The 16628-nt window shown below is 45.6% G+C and overlaps 1 protein-coding gene across 4 annotated transcripts in view; it reads right to left on the bottom strand.

Annotated features, from left to right (window-relative positions):
- Kif5a (kinesin family member 5A) overlaps positions 1 to 14180 on the bottom strand; it is a 33309-nt gene extending 19129 nt beyond the window's left edge. For 3 of the 4 annotated variants that reach the window (XM_090327607.1, XM_090327609.1, XM_090327611.1), the window contains exons 1-9: positions 13806 to 14179; positions 4701 to 4788; positions 4536 to 4609; positions 3582 to 3686; positions 3303 to 3351; positions 1870 to 1925; positions 1597 to 1684; positions 1213 to 1337; positions 13 to 117 (exon numbers count right to left, since the gene is read on the bottom strand). In XM_090327607.1, the coding sequence (XP_090183733.1) occupies positions 13 to 117; positions 1213 to 1337; positions 1597 to 1684; positions 1870 to 1925; positions 3303 to 3351; positions 3582 to 3686; positions 4536 to 4609; positions 4701 to 4788; positions 13806 to 13934 (819 nt within the window). In that variant the 5' untranslated portion in view covers positions 13935 to 14179. Of the gene's footprint in view, positions 1 to 12; positions 118 to 1212; positions 1338 to 1596; positions 1685 to 1869; positions 1926 to 3302; positions 3352 to 3581; positions 3687 to 4535; positions 4610 to 4700; positions 4789 to 13805 lie in introns of all 4 variants that reach the window. The other variant, XM_090327602.1, reaches the window with a different exon arrangement.
- Between the last annotated feature and the right edge of the window lie 2448 nt (positions 14181 to 16628).

The raw sequence follows: 16628 nt of genomic DNA, 5'->3' as shown, positions 1-16628 counted from the left end.
GGGAGCACATACAGTGCCCTCAGCCAGTGCAGAGATCACATTCCCTAGGGCCGACAGTGACTTGTTGATATTCTTTGCCTCATCCAACACGGCTCCCTCTGCTCCAGTCTTGCTGACCTGCCAAGATATGAAGGAACAAGTATGTCATGAACAACTGCAAAAACTGTCACCACTCTACCTGGGGCAGAGGGGAGCAGTATTAAAAAAAAAATAAGAGGGCCAGGAGTTTGGCCTAGTGGTAGAGTGTTTGCCTAGCATCCACAAAGACCTGGGTTCGATTCTTTGGCACCACATACATAGAAAAAAGCCAGAAGTGGTGCTGTCTCAAGGGTAGAGCTCTAGCCTTGAGAAAAGTCCAAGACAGTGCTGAGGCCCTGAATTCAAGCTTCACAACTGGCAAAAAAAAAAGAGAGAGGAAGGAATGGGGAAGAGGAAAAGAAAGAGTGGCTTGACCCAGATCAGGAGACCCCCCCTCTATTTACCAAAACTCTTATCAAATTCTTCTCCCCCCCATATTGCATAATTCCACTTATATGAAATGCTCAGAGCAGGCAAATCTATAGACAGGAGAGATCAATGATTGTCATAGGAGGAGAGGAAAATGAGAAGGGATGTTAATGGGTGATGTTAATGTTCTGAGATTGGACAGTGGTGATGGCTACACAACCTTGGTAATGTACCAAGCCCACTGGACTGTATAAATTAAAATGCTATCTCAATTTTAAGATCGTGTTTTTTTCCCTCCTGGTTGCAGGGTCTGGGTGCTATCCCTGAGCTCTTTTGCTCAAGGATAACTCTCTATTACTTTGAGCCACAGCACCAATTCTGGTTTTCTGGTGGTTAATTGGAGATAAAAGTCTCACAGAAATGTCCTGCCCTGGCTTTGAACTATGATCCTCAGGTCTCAGCCTCCTGATTAGCTAGAATTACACGGGTGAGCCACCAGCACTCAGCTGATTTTTTTAAGTTGTTTGTTCGTTTGCAATCCTGGGCTTGACCTCATAACTTGAGCACTGTCCTTGGGCTTTCTCAAGGCTAGCACTCTACCACTTGAGCCACAGTACCACTTCCAGGTTTTTCTAGGCAGGCACTCTACCACTAGGTCAAGCTCCCAGCCCCCTTTTAAAAGTTTTTAATGAAAAATAAGGCAATGTTCCCCACTCTCCAAGGCCTTCTTCTCTACCCACCCACCCTACTGCATAAACCCCGAACCTTCTCACTCCCTGCCAGGTCCACAAGATAGAGCTTTCCACTGAGCTTCTGCTCAGTCTCCATGTTCTCCTGCTTGATATTGATGAGAAAGATGCTGTGGCTTCTAGAGCTGTGTTCATTCATGTCTGCAGGAGAGAAACAGGACCTGGACCAACCCCTCGGAACCATAGCCCTCAGCCATGGTGCCTGCTGGCTGCCACTCCCCATCCCAAACGGAAGAGACCTCAGAGACCAGCTTGCCACATCATCCCCCAGGCAGTGGGCTGCACAGGCCAAGGGGCCCTCCTCTGAAAGACAGAGTCCTTGCTTACTTGCCCCCAGGGGCAGGAGAGAGAGAGCACTAGGTGGACCTCAGAGTCAAGAGCCACTTAGATCCACACTTACTGGTGACAGCTACATGACGATTAGATTTCCCTTCATCAATCACATCCAGAATTTCCTCAGGGCTGGACACAAAGCGTTCAGTACATCCCTGCAGGGGACAAATGTATAGCAACCCATAAACTCTGATCTGCAAATTAAATTGCTTGCATACTGCCCAAGTGACTTCTCAAGCCCCAGGCCTCCCTGAAGCCCCTTGGCACATTTCACTCCTCTAGCCTCTGGCCCAGTGGCCCGTATTCCTCCCAGCCTCGCACCACATCTACTCACTCTCACCTTGACAAATGGCACTCGGTTCTTGTCCTCATGCACAGACAGGTTTGTCTTAGTCACTGAATCAAGACAAAACAGGGTGAGGAAAGCCAATGTTGTCACCCCACTCCCTGCACCCTGAATTCATGCTAAAGGGTAGAACACTTGGTAAAGTTCAAGCTCCATGTTCTCACTGTCAGCTCCCCTCTCTTCCTCCCTGTCGTCGTCATCACCATCATCGTTGTCATCCTCCTCCTCCTCCTCTTCCTCCTTTTCTTTCTCATCTTCTTATGTTCTCAGGCTTCAGCTTCAGGGCCCTAGCTCTTCTGTGCTTATGTGTAGGCCAGGGCCTCTAAACTCACCTTCTGACCCACCCTCCCACTTTGGAGAAAATTGTATTATATTTGGGGGGCAGTACTCAGAATTAAACCCAGACTCATACATACTGCGTAGGTGCTTTACCACTGAGTTATATCCCAGCCCCTTGATTGATTAGTTGTGGTACAGGGACTGAAACTCCTCACACATTCTTTTTTAAAACTTGTATTTTCGGGCTGGGAGTTTGACCTAGTGGTGGAGTGCTTGCCTAGCATGCATGAAGACCTGAGTTTGATTCCTTAGTACCACAAGGGGAAAAAAAGCCAGAAGTGGTGCTGTGGCTCAATGAGTGGTAGAGCTCTAGCCTTGAGAAAACCCAAGTAAAACCAAGAAACCAAGTAAACCCAAGTAAAACCCAAGAAAACCAAGAGCTCAGGCCCTGAGCTCAAGGCCCAGGGCTGGCAAAAAAAATTTTATTTTCTTGTCAGGGTGATGTATAGAGTGCTTATAGTTACATTCGTCGGGTCGTGGGTACATTACTTCTTTAACATTGATACCCCTTCCTATGTTTTTCTTCCACTCCCCCCCCCACATTCTTGTCAAGTGTTTTATCACTGAGCTATATTCCCATTCCTTATTTTTTCTTTTTTTGTTTTGCGATAGGACCTTGTCTAGGTAGCCCAGAAAGGCCTAAAAATTTGTGATGCTCCTCCCTCAGCTTCCTGGGTAGCTGGTATTTCAGTTGTACTACTAGTACTTGGCTGAAAATTCTTGGGTGAGTAGAGCTAAAGGACTCAGATGTGAGTGAGTGTGTTCTATGTACTAAATAGTAACTGGTCTCCAGAGAAAGATGATTTTGGTGCTGATTCTGGGGCTTAAACTCAGGGCTTAGATACTGTCCCTGACTTTTCTTTTTTGCTCAGGGCTAGCATTTTACGACTTGAGCCACAGTTCCATTTCCAGCTTTTTGGTAGTTAATTGGAGATAAAAGTCTCATGGGTTTTCTGGCCCAGGCTAGCTTCAAACTATGATCCTTAGATCTCAGCTTCCAGTTATGAGCCAGCCACCAGTCCCCAGCAAGATGATCTTTCTTTCCTTCCCCTCCTCACACACCCTTCCCACAGGGGCTAAACACTCACCATCTAGAAGGTCACGAATTTTGTCCAGGTAAATTTCAAAATAAGAAACCTGATTGGGAGAAAGGAGTGTGGTGTGACAAAGGCTTATCTTTACCTTAATACCAGAATCCCACACTAATATGACCTGCTTAAGGGATGGTAATAGCCAGAAAACCTAAGAACAACTTAGTAAAGAACTGAGATAATCAGAAAAGTAGTATAAAGCTGGTGAGCCCAGGAGTTCAGTGGGTTCACTCTAGACCTTCCCCTTCAAATCCCCATCTGAGAGTGGCCAGTCACCTTGATGTGGAATTCAAGGTTCTCATCCATGGAGTAAATGTGGTTGAAGATGTCCCGGGCAATTCGAGGAATGATTCCCATCAGCTGGGGGTCATGCAGCTTTCCCTAAGGAGTGAGGGCATCCAGCATGAGAGTGGGGCTCAGGGGAAGACAATGCAGCAGTATACAGGGTAACATAAAAGTAAGAGGGCAGGCACTAAGTATCCAAAGTTAGGAGATCCTCATCCCCATATTTGGAAGGAGGTAGTGTGTGTGTGTGTGTGTGTGTGTGTGTGTGTGTGTGTGTGTGTGTGTGTGTGCGCGCGCGCGTGCGCTCATGGGCATGGGCCAATCCTGGAGCTTGAACTCAGAACCTAGACATTGTCCCTTAGATTTTATACTCAAGGCTGATATTCTACCATTTGAGCCACAACTCTACTTCTTGCTTTTTGTTGGTTAACTGGAGAGAAGAGTCTCTTGGATTTTCTTGCTTGGGCTGGCTTCAAACTGTGGTCCTCAGATCACCTCCTGAATAGCTAGAATTACAGGCATGAGCCATTGGTACTCAGCTGGAAGGAGGTAATTTTTCTTTTTGCCAAGCCTTAGAGTTGAATTCATAGCCTGAGCACTGTCCTTGGGTTTTCTCAAGTCTAAAGCTCTACCACTTGAGCTGCAGCACCACTTCCGCTTTTTCTATGTATGTGGTACTGAGGAATCGAATCTGGGTCTTTGTAGATGCTAGACAAGCATTCTACCACTAGGCCACACTCCTAGCCCCAGAAGACCACCAGAGGTATAATTGAGCAGGTTGCGGGATTCCATTAATTTTTCCTTATAATGTTGCTTCTCAGTGCAACTTCTGTACCCCACTTCCTCAGAACCAGGCCACTCTTGATTCCCAGGTAGTTTCTCCAAGACATTTCTTGACTTTCCATTAACATTCCTACCTCCTTACTCCACAATCAGAACCCTCACCTCCATAGTATGTGTTTTCCCTGAGGATGTTTGTCCATAAGCAAATATTGTGCCATTGTAGCCAGCAAGGACATCTGGAAGAGATGGAGAAAGAGTACTGGTGAAGATAAGTAGAGGAAGGAATGGGGAGGCTGAGCAAAGATAGTCTAAAACTGTATCCATTACCTTTGACAATCTGCATGGCACATGCATGGTAGACTTGCTCCTGAGTTGTGTTTGGGGGGAACACACGGTCAAAGACATATGGTTTCCCCTGGATTGGAAATAAAAGATGTCAGACATCAGCAGAAAGACAGGAGAAGAAACACCACAGACATCCATCAGAACTGAAAGGAGCCCAGTTCTGCAGCCCTCTGAGAACACAGAGAATCTGAGGGTTGAGAGAATGTAGAGGGAGATGTAGTTTAGTACTGACATCAGGAGTATGATGAAGTATTACTAAGCAGTGGGACTCAATGGGAGTCTTAGTCCTGGTGTGATAATGTCGCTCCCCCACACCCAAATCCTCCTCTGGGAAACCAAATGGAAAAGACAAAGGAAGCATAGAAAGTGAAGCCAGGTACTGTGGCTCACACCTGTGAGCCTAGCTACTCGGGAAGCTGAAATCTGAGGATCATTGTTCAAAGCCAACCCTGGCAATTAACCACCAGAAAACTAGAAGTGATATTGTGGTAGAGTACTAGCCTTGAGCAAAAGAGCTCAAGCCCCACAGATGACAGAAAGAAAAAAGAAAGAAAGAAAGAAAGAAAAGAGAAAAAAGAAGAAAGTAAAGAACAATCTATTAACATTAAAAGGAACTCAGAACTTGAAAACATCTTCCTCTGTAGACCCATGTGTCTGGATGAAGAAATGGCTTCCACCCCCCCCTTCTATTTCTGCCCACAAATTATATAGGTCACAAGTTACAAAAGGTCTTCTTTAAGATGTAAAATTGGCAACATATATATATATATAATGTGTCCCATATAGTAAAAATGAAGTGTGCACACATTGAGCACTAGAGCTATTGTGTAAATATTAACAAAGCTCTCATATATATATATATTATATATATATTATATATATATATATAGTCTGCTGTTTTACTACAGTGTCCACTTTTGCCCAACTCTAATGTAAACTTGAAGATCCATCCACAGCTGATTTTGGGGGATAAGGTTTAACAAAACAGAGAAAGAAAGCCAGGAATTTGGCCTAGTGGTAGAGTGTTTGCCTAGCATGCACAAGGACCAGGGTTTGATTCCTCTCTTCCACTTACATAGAAAAGCCAGAAGTCGTGCTGTGGCTCTAGTGGTAGAGTGCTAGCCTTGAGGAAGGCCCAAGGACAGTGCTCAGTCCCTGAGTTTAGTCCCCCAGAAAAATAAACAATGGAGAAAGAGAAAATCATAAAACCTGAACAAGTGGCTTACTGCATATATCCCTACAACATTGCATCATATACTTGGATTTTTTTTCCCCCTGAGGTATTGGATCTTGAACTCGGGGTCTTGTGCTCTTGTTTCTTTGGTTTGTTTTTACTCAAGGTTGGCATTCAACCACTTGAGATTCACATCCATTCCCTAAACTTAAAATGTTTTAAAAATCAAAAGAAACAGGGGCTGGGGGGGGGTCCTGTGTGTAATTCTACTCTACCTACCTATTCAGGGGGCTGAACCTGAGAATCATGGTTTGAAGCCAGCGTCAGCAGGAAAGTCCACAAGACTCTTATCTCCAACTAACCGGCAAAAATCCAGAAGTTGGTCTGTGGCTTAAGTGATGGAGCACAAGGCTTGAACAAAAAAAGCTAAGGGACAGTGTCTAAGCCCTAACTTCAAGCCCCACAACAGAAGAGGAAGAGGAAAAGGAAGGAGAAGGAAGAGAGGAAGAGAAAGGAGAAGGAGAAGGAGGAGAAGGAGAAGGAGAAGGAGAAGGAGAAGGAGAAGAAGAAGAAGAAGAAGAAGAAGAAGAAGAAGAAGAAGAAGAAGAAGAAGAAGAAGAGGAAGAGGAAGAGGAAGAGGAGGAGGAGGGAGGGCAAGGAGGAGAAGGGTAAAAAGGTGGTGGTGGCACCTTGTTTTGGCTTTTGTGCCAGTAATGGAGCTTTGAACTCATCCTGGACACTGGACACTGCTCTTTAGCTTACAGCTGGTGCTCTATCACTTCAGTCATACCTCCACTTAAAAAATTAAAATAACTTCACATAGTACATTAAGAACAACAATCACAAATATAAACCTCTTGTTTCTCTTTTTTTTCACTTATGGTTAATCTCATGTGGTTACTGTATCTGATTTTGCTACCTGGTATATACCATTATTTATTTGAAATAAGGAAGGGAAGGGGGAAAATAAAATGATTGGGAGGGGATGGAGAAGGGAAAGGGGGACAAAAACATGAAAAGGGGTGTCAAAGTTTGAGAAGTAATGTACCCATTATCTGACAAATGTAACCTCTCTATACATTATCCCAACAATAAAATACAATTTAAAAAATTAAAATAAATAAAATTATGTAAAAATACTCAGTGAGGCTAGGGCTATGCCTCTATGCTATAGTGAGTGCCAACCATGTGTAAGTGCCCTTCCAATAATAATAATATATTCCAAAATTTATATCATAGTTTATGTTATAATCTTATTAATGTGAATATATGCACATGTATGAGGAAAAATGCCACTGGAAACAAACATTTCTATGTGTTTTTCTTAGGGTAGTAAGATTTGGGGTGACTTTTTGGATTTTTTTCTACATGTTTTGTCTTTAACTTTGACAACAATTAAAATATATTAGTGTTACAATTACATCATTTTGTGTCCTTAAAGTGAATTCTTTAATTTTTTTTTAATTTTTGCCAGTTCTGGGCCTTGAACTCAGGGCCTGGGCACTGTACTTGAGCTTTTTTTGGTCAAGGCTAGTGCACTACCACTTGAGCCACAACCCCACTTCCTACTTTTTCTGTGTATATGGTACTAGGAATTGAACCCAGGGCTTCTTGCATTCTGAGCAAGCACTCTACCACTAAGCCACCTCCCAGCTTCTCTACCTTAATTGTTTAATTGTAATGTACCTCAACAGCCAAGAAACAGAAGCAACCAAAACAACCCTTGTCTCTTTTTCACCAATGAATCACTATCCATGCTACAGGATGTCAGGCTTCTAGCCAAAGGGGATTAAATAAAGCTCTCAAACCAGCCTGGCTCCTCCCTTCCTCCCTCCAGGGAACATGGGTACCAATACATCCACATCCCCACATCCATACACACTCTCACTCAAAACATTCCCAGAATTCCAGAAAGCTGGTAGGTAAATTAAAATGGAGGGCGCTCTCCAAATGCTGAACCCGGTTTCTGCCAGAGGAACCCTTTTCCTTAGCCTTGGCTGGGAAGATAAAATGAAACAGAGGAAAGAAGGCTAGCGTTCTTAGATCTGGAAAGGATAAAAGATATTTAAGACCTAGAAATGGGTACATGTAATAATCTAACGAGCAAAGAAAACAATGTGACATTGTGTTATGGTTTCAGGGGCTCTGGGATGAGTTGATACCTACTTCCTTACTGTTGTTTAGGTCCTTAATTCTAAGTCCACTTCTTTTATCATAAGACTTCCATTCCTGGGGGCCGGGAGTTTGGCCTAGTGGTAGAGTGCTTGCCTAGCATGCACGAAGACCCGGGTTCGATTCCTCGGTACCCCACATACATAGCAAAAAGCTGGAAGTGGTGCTGAGGCTCAAGTGGTAGAGTGCTAGCCTTGAGAAAGTCCAAGGACAGTGCTCAAACCCTGAGCTCGAGCCCAGGACTGGCAAAAAAAAAAAGATTTCCATTCCTGTTGAAGTACTGATTTCTTTAAATTCCCTATGAATTATTCTCAGAATGAACTAATTTGTGTGTTTTTATGAAACTACTTAGAGTAACCATTTTGTTTCTTTTTGTCCTTTCTACCAATCATCTCAGCACATTATGTGCATGCCTCACAATGCAGGATTACTTTGAATCAGTTATTGTAAAGGGCTTCTTATCAGAAGGTGAGGGAATGTCTACAAAACTAGAAAATGCAATTTCTATGGCCCACTCCCTGCTTCTGCCAGACTCCTCTATGCTTTGCAGAGCACCACTTAGATCCAGTGAACTCTGAAGGCAGGAATTCCCTCTAAATTCCCAAAGCCAAACAAGCCTACAAGATTTTTCCTAAGTATTTGGTGAATAAACATAGGATAAAACAATTAGTAAGAGGAAAAAGTGCCACACAATAATAATAGTCCCCCTGTGTAGCTACCCATCATCCTACCTAAGCTTCCCAAGTGTACATATTACAGGTATGTACTGCCCCATCCAGACTTTTTTCTTTCTTTATTTTTCTTTTTGTCCATCACTGGACATTAGAGATGAACATCGGTATTGGGGATTGAACCCTAGGCCTTGCACCTTGCACATGCTTGCACATCCATTCTTATCATTGAATATATCCAACCCAACACTAACATTTCTCTCTCCCTCTCCCTCTCTCTCTCCCTCTCCCTCTCCCTCTCCCCCCCCTCTCTATCTTTTTTTTTCATTGCTGGGCTTGAACTCTGGGCCTGGGCGTTGTCCCTAAGCTCTTCACCTCATGGCTATCACTCTATCACTTGAGCCACAACACCACTTTCAGTTTTCTGGTGGTTAATTGGAGGTAAGAGTCTCATGAGACTTTTGTGCTCAGGTTGGCTTTGAACTGCAATCCTCAAATTTCAGCCTCCTGAGTAGCCAGGATTATAGGCATCAGCCACTGGCACCCCGCTCTTCATCTCCTCCTTCTCCTCCTCCTCTTTCTCCTCCTCCTCCTCCTCCTCCTCCTCCTCCTCTTCCTTTTCCTCCTCCTTCTTTTTCTTCTGTCACTATGTATCACTATGTAATCTAGGTCTTAGATTCTCCTGCCTCAGCCTTCTCAGTGCTGAGACTACAAGGTTTGTGCCACCATCCCCTGCTAGTCTCTAACACTTAGCAATAGTTCCTTGTGAACCTATCTCTGTATACTAAGCAGTTTATACACATTTTCTCATTCATTGCTTACAATAACTCTTTAGGAGGTAGGCACTATTATTATCCCCATTTTATAGATGAGGAAATGGAGCTTAGAGAAGTAAGGTAGCTTGCCTATGATCACCCAGCTGAGAAATGGCATAGTTTCATACCCAAGCAATCTGGATTCCAGGCATACACCCAAAATGTCAAAGAACTGTAGTTCCAGCCCTCTGTCAGACTTTTTTTTTTTTTTTTGCCAGTCCTGGGGCTGGAACTCAAGGCCTGAGCACTGGTCTTCATGCATGGTAGGCAAGCATTCTACCACTAGGCCAAACTCCCGGCCCTCTCTGTCAGATTTTTAGTATGGCTTTTGTGCGTTTCTCCAAGCATTTCCAGGCATCACCAGTGCCCTTCATCACTCCCTTTTTCTAACCCCAGTCTTATTTTCAGAAATATGCAATTCTCCCTCCTATTATTTCTGAGGGCCTCCCTTACCCTCTCACCTCCAGGTAATACAACACCAGCTATTAGTACAATCTCAGGCTAGAAGACAGGTTCCACTAAAAATACTCCAGGAGTCTCTCCCTCTTTCAGGAATGCCCCTGGCACAGCTTACTCCAGCCCATAGGTTCAGAACTCCTCCTAATCTTCCCCAAAGGGCCTTTCTTCAATTCTATGGTTCAGCTCTAGGTGGGGCTTCTTTTTTCTTTTTTGGGGGCTTGAACTCAGGGCCTGGGCACTGTCCTTGAGCTTTCTCTCTACTACTTGAGCCACAGCACCACTTGTGGCTCTTTTTTTTTTTTTTTTTTTTTTTTTTTGGTGTATATGGTACCAAGGAATCCAACCCAGGGCTTCATGCAGCTAGGCAAGCACTCTGCCACTAGGTCACTCTCTCAGCCTCCTTATTAACAACTTATCCATTTGTGTAGGAAAGGCCCTAGCATCCTGTTGTAGTTTTATATTGTATGTGTTGATTTAAGCTAATAGGGAACCTAGATTGGGACCCAAAGCTCTGTTCATTGCTCAATACAAAACTTGGTAGAGCCCAAACTTCAAGCACCAGGATCGATTTCCATGGTAACACCCTTGGGGATTGTTGCCATGGTAATGTTAGAGTGACACTGGCCTCAGTGAACATTACCTTCCCTCTCCAATTTTCTTTATGAGGCTTCCTCAGTGCTAAGAGAAAGCCCTGCACCTCACTTCAGAAATCAAGGGACCCCAAAGCCAGGAATGGTGGTATACACAGCCCGACAGGAGGAAGCACAGGAGGAAGCAGAAAGACTGAGAATGACAGGCCATCCTGGACTAGGCAGTGAATTCTAGGTCAGTCTGGGACATTTAGTAAGACAAAACAAAGACCTTGGGTGTGGCTTATGTCTTGGTAAGGCCTCTCCAGTTCCATCCCTATTACCTCAAAACAAAACAGAACAGAACCCACTTAACTTTTGCAGTACCTGGAGGATGTAGCTTTGGACATTTGAATGAAGGAGAGGAAGAGAAAAAGGGAGAACAAAAGATAGAGGGAGTGTGTGTGTGTGTGTGTGTGTGTGTGTGTGTGTGTGTCCACACTGTCATCCTTCCCACATTTGCCACAAATGCAGCAACCCAGACAGCACACACTCAGACACAGCTGGGAAAAACAAAGGCAGAAAGACATCCAAATGGGTTGACGGGGGTGGGGGAGTGGGGGGAGTGCTCACACTGGTTCTAAATGTACAAAGCAGCAAAAAGCAAAGATTTACCATACACAGTGACCCACATACTCTTCTGCTATGTTCTGGGCCATTACCTTACTCTATACTCATCCCCCAGATCCCTGGGAGACCTCAAGAGTGGCGGATAACAACAGCACACAGGACTATGTTTCCAGCTTATTTGACCCTCTGCAAGCAGAATGATGCCCAGTAACACAGAGGCCTGTGAAGGCCAGAACACAGGACTAAAGAGGTGATCAGGAGAGCCATTCCAGATAGGAGTATGGGCTGTTGGCCTTGGAGAGATTATCCTCTTAGTCTCCTTCCCTGTTCTCTCTTCACTCATCCCAGTCATCCTGAAGCCGCATCCTCCACTGATCCTTAGACAAATTCCCCACACTGGCCCCCAAAGGGAGCAAGAAGAGAAAAGATGAAAGGGCGTAAGTGTTATCATTCTCTACCTAGGACCCTCAAGGATCTCCTCAAAATAATGTGTCTGGGCTAAATAAGAATGAATAGTAAGTCTAGAAAGGATGTTGTCTGAGACAAAATGGCCCCCTCTAAGCATTTATCTAAAGTGAGGGATTGACAGGAAGGCCTGGTGAATGAAGATACCTGGTAAAAGGTATAGCCCTGCAAATAACTGACAGAAGTGACATGCTATGGAACTGGGGTAGAATCTGAACTAGCAGGGGGCTTCTGGCTTCTTTTCATCTCTCCATCTCCCTACCTTCTCTGGCTAACTGGACAGGTAGACAACTGAACATCTCATCCCAACACCACCCCCTAACTTCTCACACTCACCAGGTTGACTAAATAAACCTTCTAGAACAAGCAAATTAATCTTAAAATAGAAGACCTTTGTGGTGCTGCTCTCTACGATTACTTGTCTCCTGGGTCTCAAGGGAATCTCAAGCTCCAGCTCCCATAGCTACAGCCTGATGTCCAGGTTACTCACAGAGGGGTCCCCTAGGGTTGATCGAAAATTTCTTTTAGTCCAGCCAGACTGGCCAAGCCAAAAGGACTGAGGTTCTAATGTAATTCAAACGCACACATACACACACAACACACACACACACACACACACACACACACACACACACACACACACACGCAGCACTCAGCTGAATTCAGTGTGGACAAGAGAGGTAAAAGGTTAGGAAAAAGGCAATTGAGGTCTCTCCTTAAGGCATTTTATAAAAAGTCCCATTCTGACAGACTCAGAAGGCACAGGTTCCCTTACCTTTTTCCTTCATTCCTTTAACAAGACTGTTTCCAGCTTCCTTATACCAACCACAATGGACAAAAGATACATAAGTACCCCTGACCTTGCAGACTTCCTCATATATGGACTTTCCTTTACAAAATGCCCGTTTCCTGGCCCAGCATCCCCCAACAGGATTTTACCCCAGAAGCTTCCACCTACCAACTGAGGAAAGGTTGAATGGGTAAGACCTAGAAATTCCCATTGGATCATCACAGAACAGATGGCCCAAAGGGAATTTCTCCCCAGAACAGAAAGGGGGGAGAGGGGAGGGGACGATAATACAATATAAAAGGGAAAAAGTATAAGCTTTGGAGTCACAGACTTTGGGTTGAGATCTGTGAATTGAACAAATCTATGGATCCCAGCTTGACCTTGAGAAAGTCATTCAACTTCTTTGGTCTCAATCTCTTCATCTGCAAAATGGAAATATCAACACTACCTCAGTGTTGCCTTGAGGATTAAATACTATTATAGAGTAGTAACAAGAACACAGTAAACATTCATTTTTAAGATTTCCTGCAGGAGTAGAGGCTGCCATGATGAAGTCCGAGGTAGACTGCTACTTTTTATTGAATCATCAAGAGAAAGGATGAATAAGCAAGTATGTATCACTATCTCAGGGTTTGGGCATTTGTTCTTGGAAAAGGGGGCTGGAGATTCGAAAATCCTATTTCTACTGTACTTGGGATGGGAAGGCAGACTCCAGAGGGCTGTCTGGAGGCTCTCCCCTAAACTGGGTGTGGCAACAATGTATTTTTTTTCCTCCCAGAAAACATTTCATCAGACCTGTCAACCTCCCCTCCTCCAGCCAGAGTCCAGGCTATAACTATTTCAGAGGACTGGGGGGGGGGGGGGGAGGTCCTAGAGCCCATTCCCATACCTGTGTAGACACCCTACATGGCTCACCTCCCATCTAGCTCGTCCATTAGCCCTGCCCTCCCCTCCAGGGTGGATGGGGAAAGAGATCTGAGCCAATAACAATAGGGAACGGTGCTTCCTTTGGGGGAGAGGGAAAACACCAGAAAAACACGGGGCTGGCTCTGTGGGGTGGTACGCTGCAGAGAGCTGCAAAGGGGTCTTGAGGTTCCTGATTGCGAGGAAGGAACCCCTTCCCACTCTGCAGAGACTTGGCTGCGGGCCCGGCCAGGCCACACCCAGCCATCCTGATGCAGGGGAGAGGAGGGGCTGCGGCGAAGAGGATGAAGGATGGGCATCAGGGAGGGGGCGCGGAGTGACCAGCAGGGCTAAGTCTCTGCGGGTGTGTGGGGGGGGGAGGGTGAGGATGTAGTCCATCCGCCCCCCTCCTCGAATTCTTTCCCACGGCGGCACTCACCCCAATAACGACGCTGTCGTCCCCTTGGAAAATGGGGATGAACTTGTCCCCCCGCAGAATCTCGGCCTGGTTCAGGGGCCGAAATCGGCAAAGCACCTTGATGCTGCATTCGTTGTTGGTCTCCGCCATGGTGGTCGCCGGCAAGGGGCTGGGGTACTTCTCCGGGGACAGGGGGTAGGGTGAGCCCTGGGGGGAGGAGAGCTCTCAGCCGAGGCCGCGGGAGAGGACCGGTGCTGGGAGGCCGAGGCTGGGGAGGCCGCGGGGACGCCCAGGCAGAGGCGGGCGGGAGCGGGGCCGGGCGGGGCGGGCTGTCGGGGCTCTGGCGGCGCCGAGATGGAGCGACCTGGGCGTCTGGTCCTCTCCGCGCTCTGCCTCTCCGCCCCTCGCGCTGCAGCCGCGCTGCGGGCCTGGGCGGGGCGCGGCGGAGCGGCGGGGGCGGGGCTTTCCTCGCAGGGTGCGGGCGGTCCGCGCGACCTCGACCACCGAAAGGAGGGGCAGGCCCACCTCCCCGCTTCTTCTCCCACCCCGAATGCTCCGAGATAACCTTGCTCTCACCCTTTCATCACGCATCGCGTTCACAGCATCCCCCACCACCTCATCGCACACTCCACCTCCCCTGGAACACGGGGATGAGGGGTCTGTCGCCCGCCAGGGGTAGAGGGGTCACCAGGGCTTCCATTCCCGGCACTTATTCCAGGACATCCCACATCCTCCCACCCCCATCACAATCTTCTCTCCAAATTGGGAGCACACTTCTCCTTCCCCCTCCACCACCACCCCACCCCACACTCTCAGAAGCCCAACCTGCCTTCAAGGGCAGCTGCCTGTATCCCTGTGGAAATAGTGACCAGGTTCCATTGTCAGGAAGGAGAGTCAGAGGTTCTCTGTACTTCCTTCGCCTTGTACCTCCAAAGGTGCCTCTCAGTCCTTACAAACCAGGCCTCCAGTCCATTCTAGACATTAGTCAACACTGAACAGCAGATCGGATTCTCATTTTGGCCTCATTGGAGGCTGGGGCTAAAATGGAAGCTGGCAGGGGTAACTTTTGCAAGAGAAAAGGAGTTCAAAAGCATCAAGGGAAGGAAGATAATAGAGGTGGGTATAGCCAGAGACTTTTTGATAGGCCTCTAGGACAAACCACCTGCATTAGAGTCTCAGGCAGGCTTCGCCATTGAAATGAGGATGTTTCCTGTCTCAGTTATCCTTGGATGGGGTCCCAACACTTCACTTTCTCATGTCATTCTTCTCTGCTTCTCCCACTTCCCTGGCAAAAATAAAATAAACAAGCCAAGCCCAAGAAAAGGAATTGTCCTTCCTCCCCTTGAGTCAGACTTCTACTGCAGCCCCTGGACAGAACCACCAAAAAGCTGGCCAAATTGATTTTTTTCCACATCACAGTTCTCTGTTGGCCAACAGAGAGGTTGAACTGCGGGAATTGATGCTTTAGGCCAAGGGGAAGGGCAGTTGATAGGAGAAGGGAGGAGGGGATCCAGGTTCTGCCCAGAACAGAAATTGTCTATTAAGTGTTTGAAGTCACTTAGACAAGGACAAGGGAAAAAAGATGATGATCTGGTCAGATAAGATCTAACCAGTCAGAATTCATCTGAGCAGACTTGCCTGCCTACCCCTCTAACACACATTGAATTTTCATGGAACTTAAGGAAAGAGTCCAGTAGAAAAAACTAGATGCAGTAAAATGATGGAGAATGAGGCGGAGGTTTGGGGAAAAGCCAAGAGAACAATAATAAGTTCCAAACTCAGAAATTCACAGTCACTTGGTTTAGCACTATTTGTAAGGGTTGCAGCCTATTGCACGCTCAGGAAATATTCCAGCATTCAGCTCCTAGAGGCTCCAAGGTGGCTTCCTTAGAGAAGGAGTTTGAAGATGTTAAACCATGCAGACCCCCCCCTTCAGAGACAAAGGGTCAGTGGGTGTTTCCCTACCCTTAAACAATGTAGTTTTTCCATAAAGCTGGGTTTATTATTAGTAAACTTTCTTTTATTTTTTTCTTTTATTTTTTTTTTTTGCCAGTCCTGGGCTTGGGCTCAGGGCCTGAGCACTGTCCTTGGACTTTCTCAAGGCTAGCACTCTACCACTTGAGCCTCAGCACCACTTCCGGCTTTTTGCTATGTATGTGGTACCAAGGAATTGAACCTGTGCATGCTAGGCAAGCACTCTACCACTAGGCCAAACTCCTGGCCTTTTTAAAACTTTTCTGCCAAGTATGATGGTAATAGTATATAGTAGATTTACTATTTGTAATGTACTTACTTGGTAAAATAAATTGGTAACTATACTCTGTCCCTTAAAATGGCCTGTTATTTCAGTTTTATTGATCCATGAAATTCAAGTGTGGGAGCTATTAGTAAACTGATGAAGAGTGCAGAAATGCTACTTTTCCTTTTAAGAACTTAAGATAGTATTTTCTGCTTTGAAAACAAACAAAAATACTAAAATAGTATACCCAGGTAAGTTTGGATTTCAGATAAGGAAGAAATCTTTTATGTGTTAGTATGTGCCATGTGTGATACTGCTTATACAGAGCAAACCACAACAAAGCAAAAATAAATAAATAAAGTCAAACATTAAAGCCCAAAAAACAACACTGTTGTTAGTTCGCTTGAAATCTGAATTTAAGTAGGTGCCCAGTAATTTATGACACTCCTGCCTTGACAAGACAGTTTCACCTTTCCATTCCAAACATATACGAAATGTTTACTAAATCCTACTGTTACTGTTTCTGAAGCTCTGACTGTGTCACAACATAACTAGCAGTGCAGTTTTATCTAATCAACTCCTGGAAGTCCAAAATAGGAAATACG

Source organism: Megascapheus bottae, chromosome 2 (assembly GCF_031878675.1).
Source record: "Megascapheus bottae isolate mThoBot1 chromosome 2, mThoBot2.hap1, whole genome shotgun sequence".
Taxonomy (NCBI): Eukaryota; Metazoa; Chordata; class Mammalia; order Rodentia; family Geomyidae; genus Megascapheus; species Megascapheus bottae.
The sequence above is the reverse complement of the archived record's forward strand: the minus strand, read 5'-3'. Positions and strand labels throughout refer to the sequence as shown.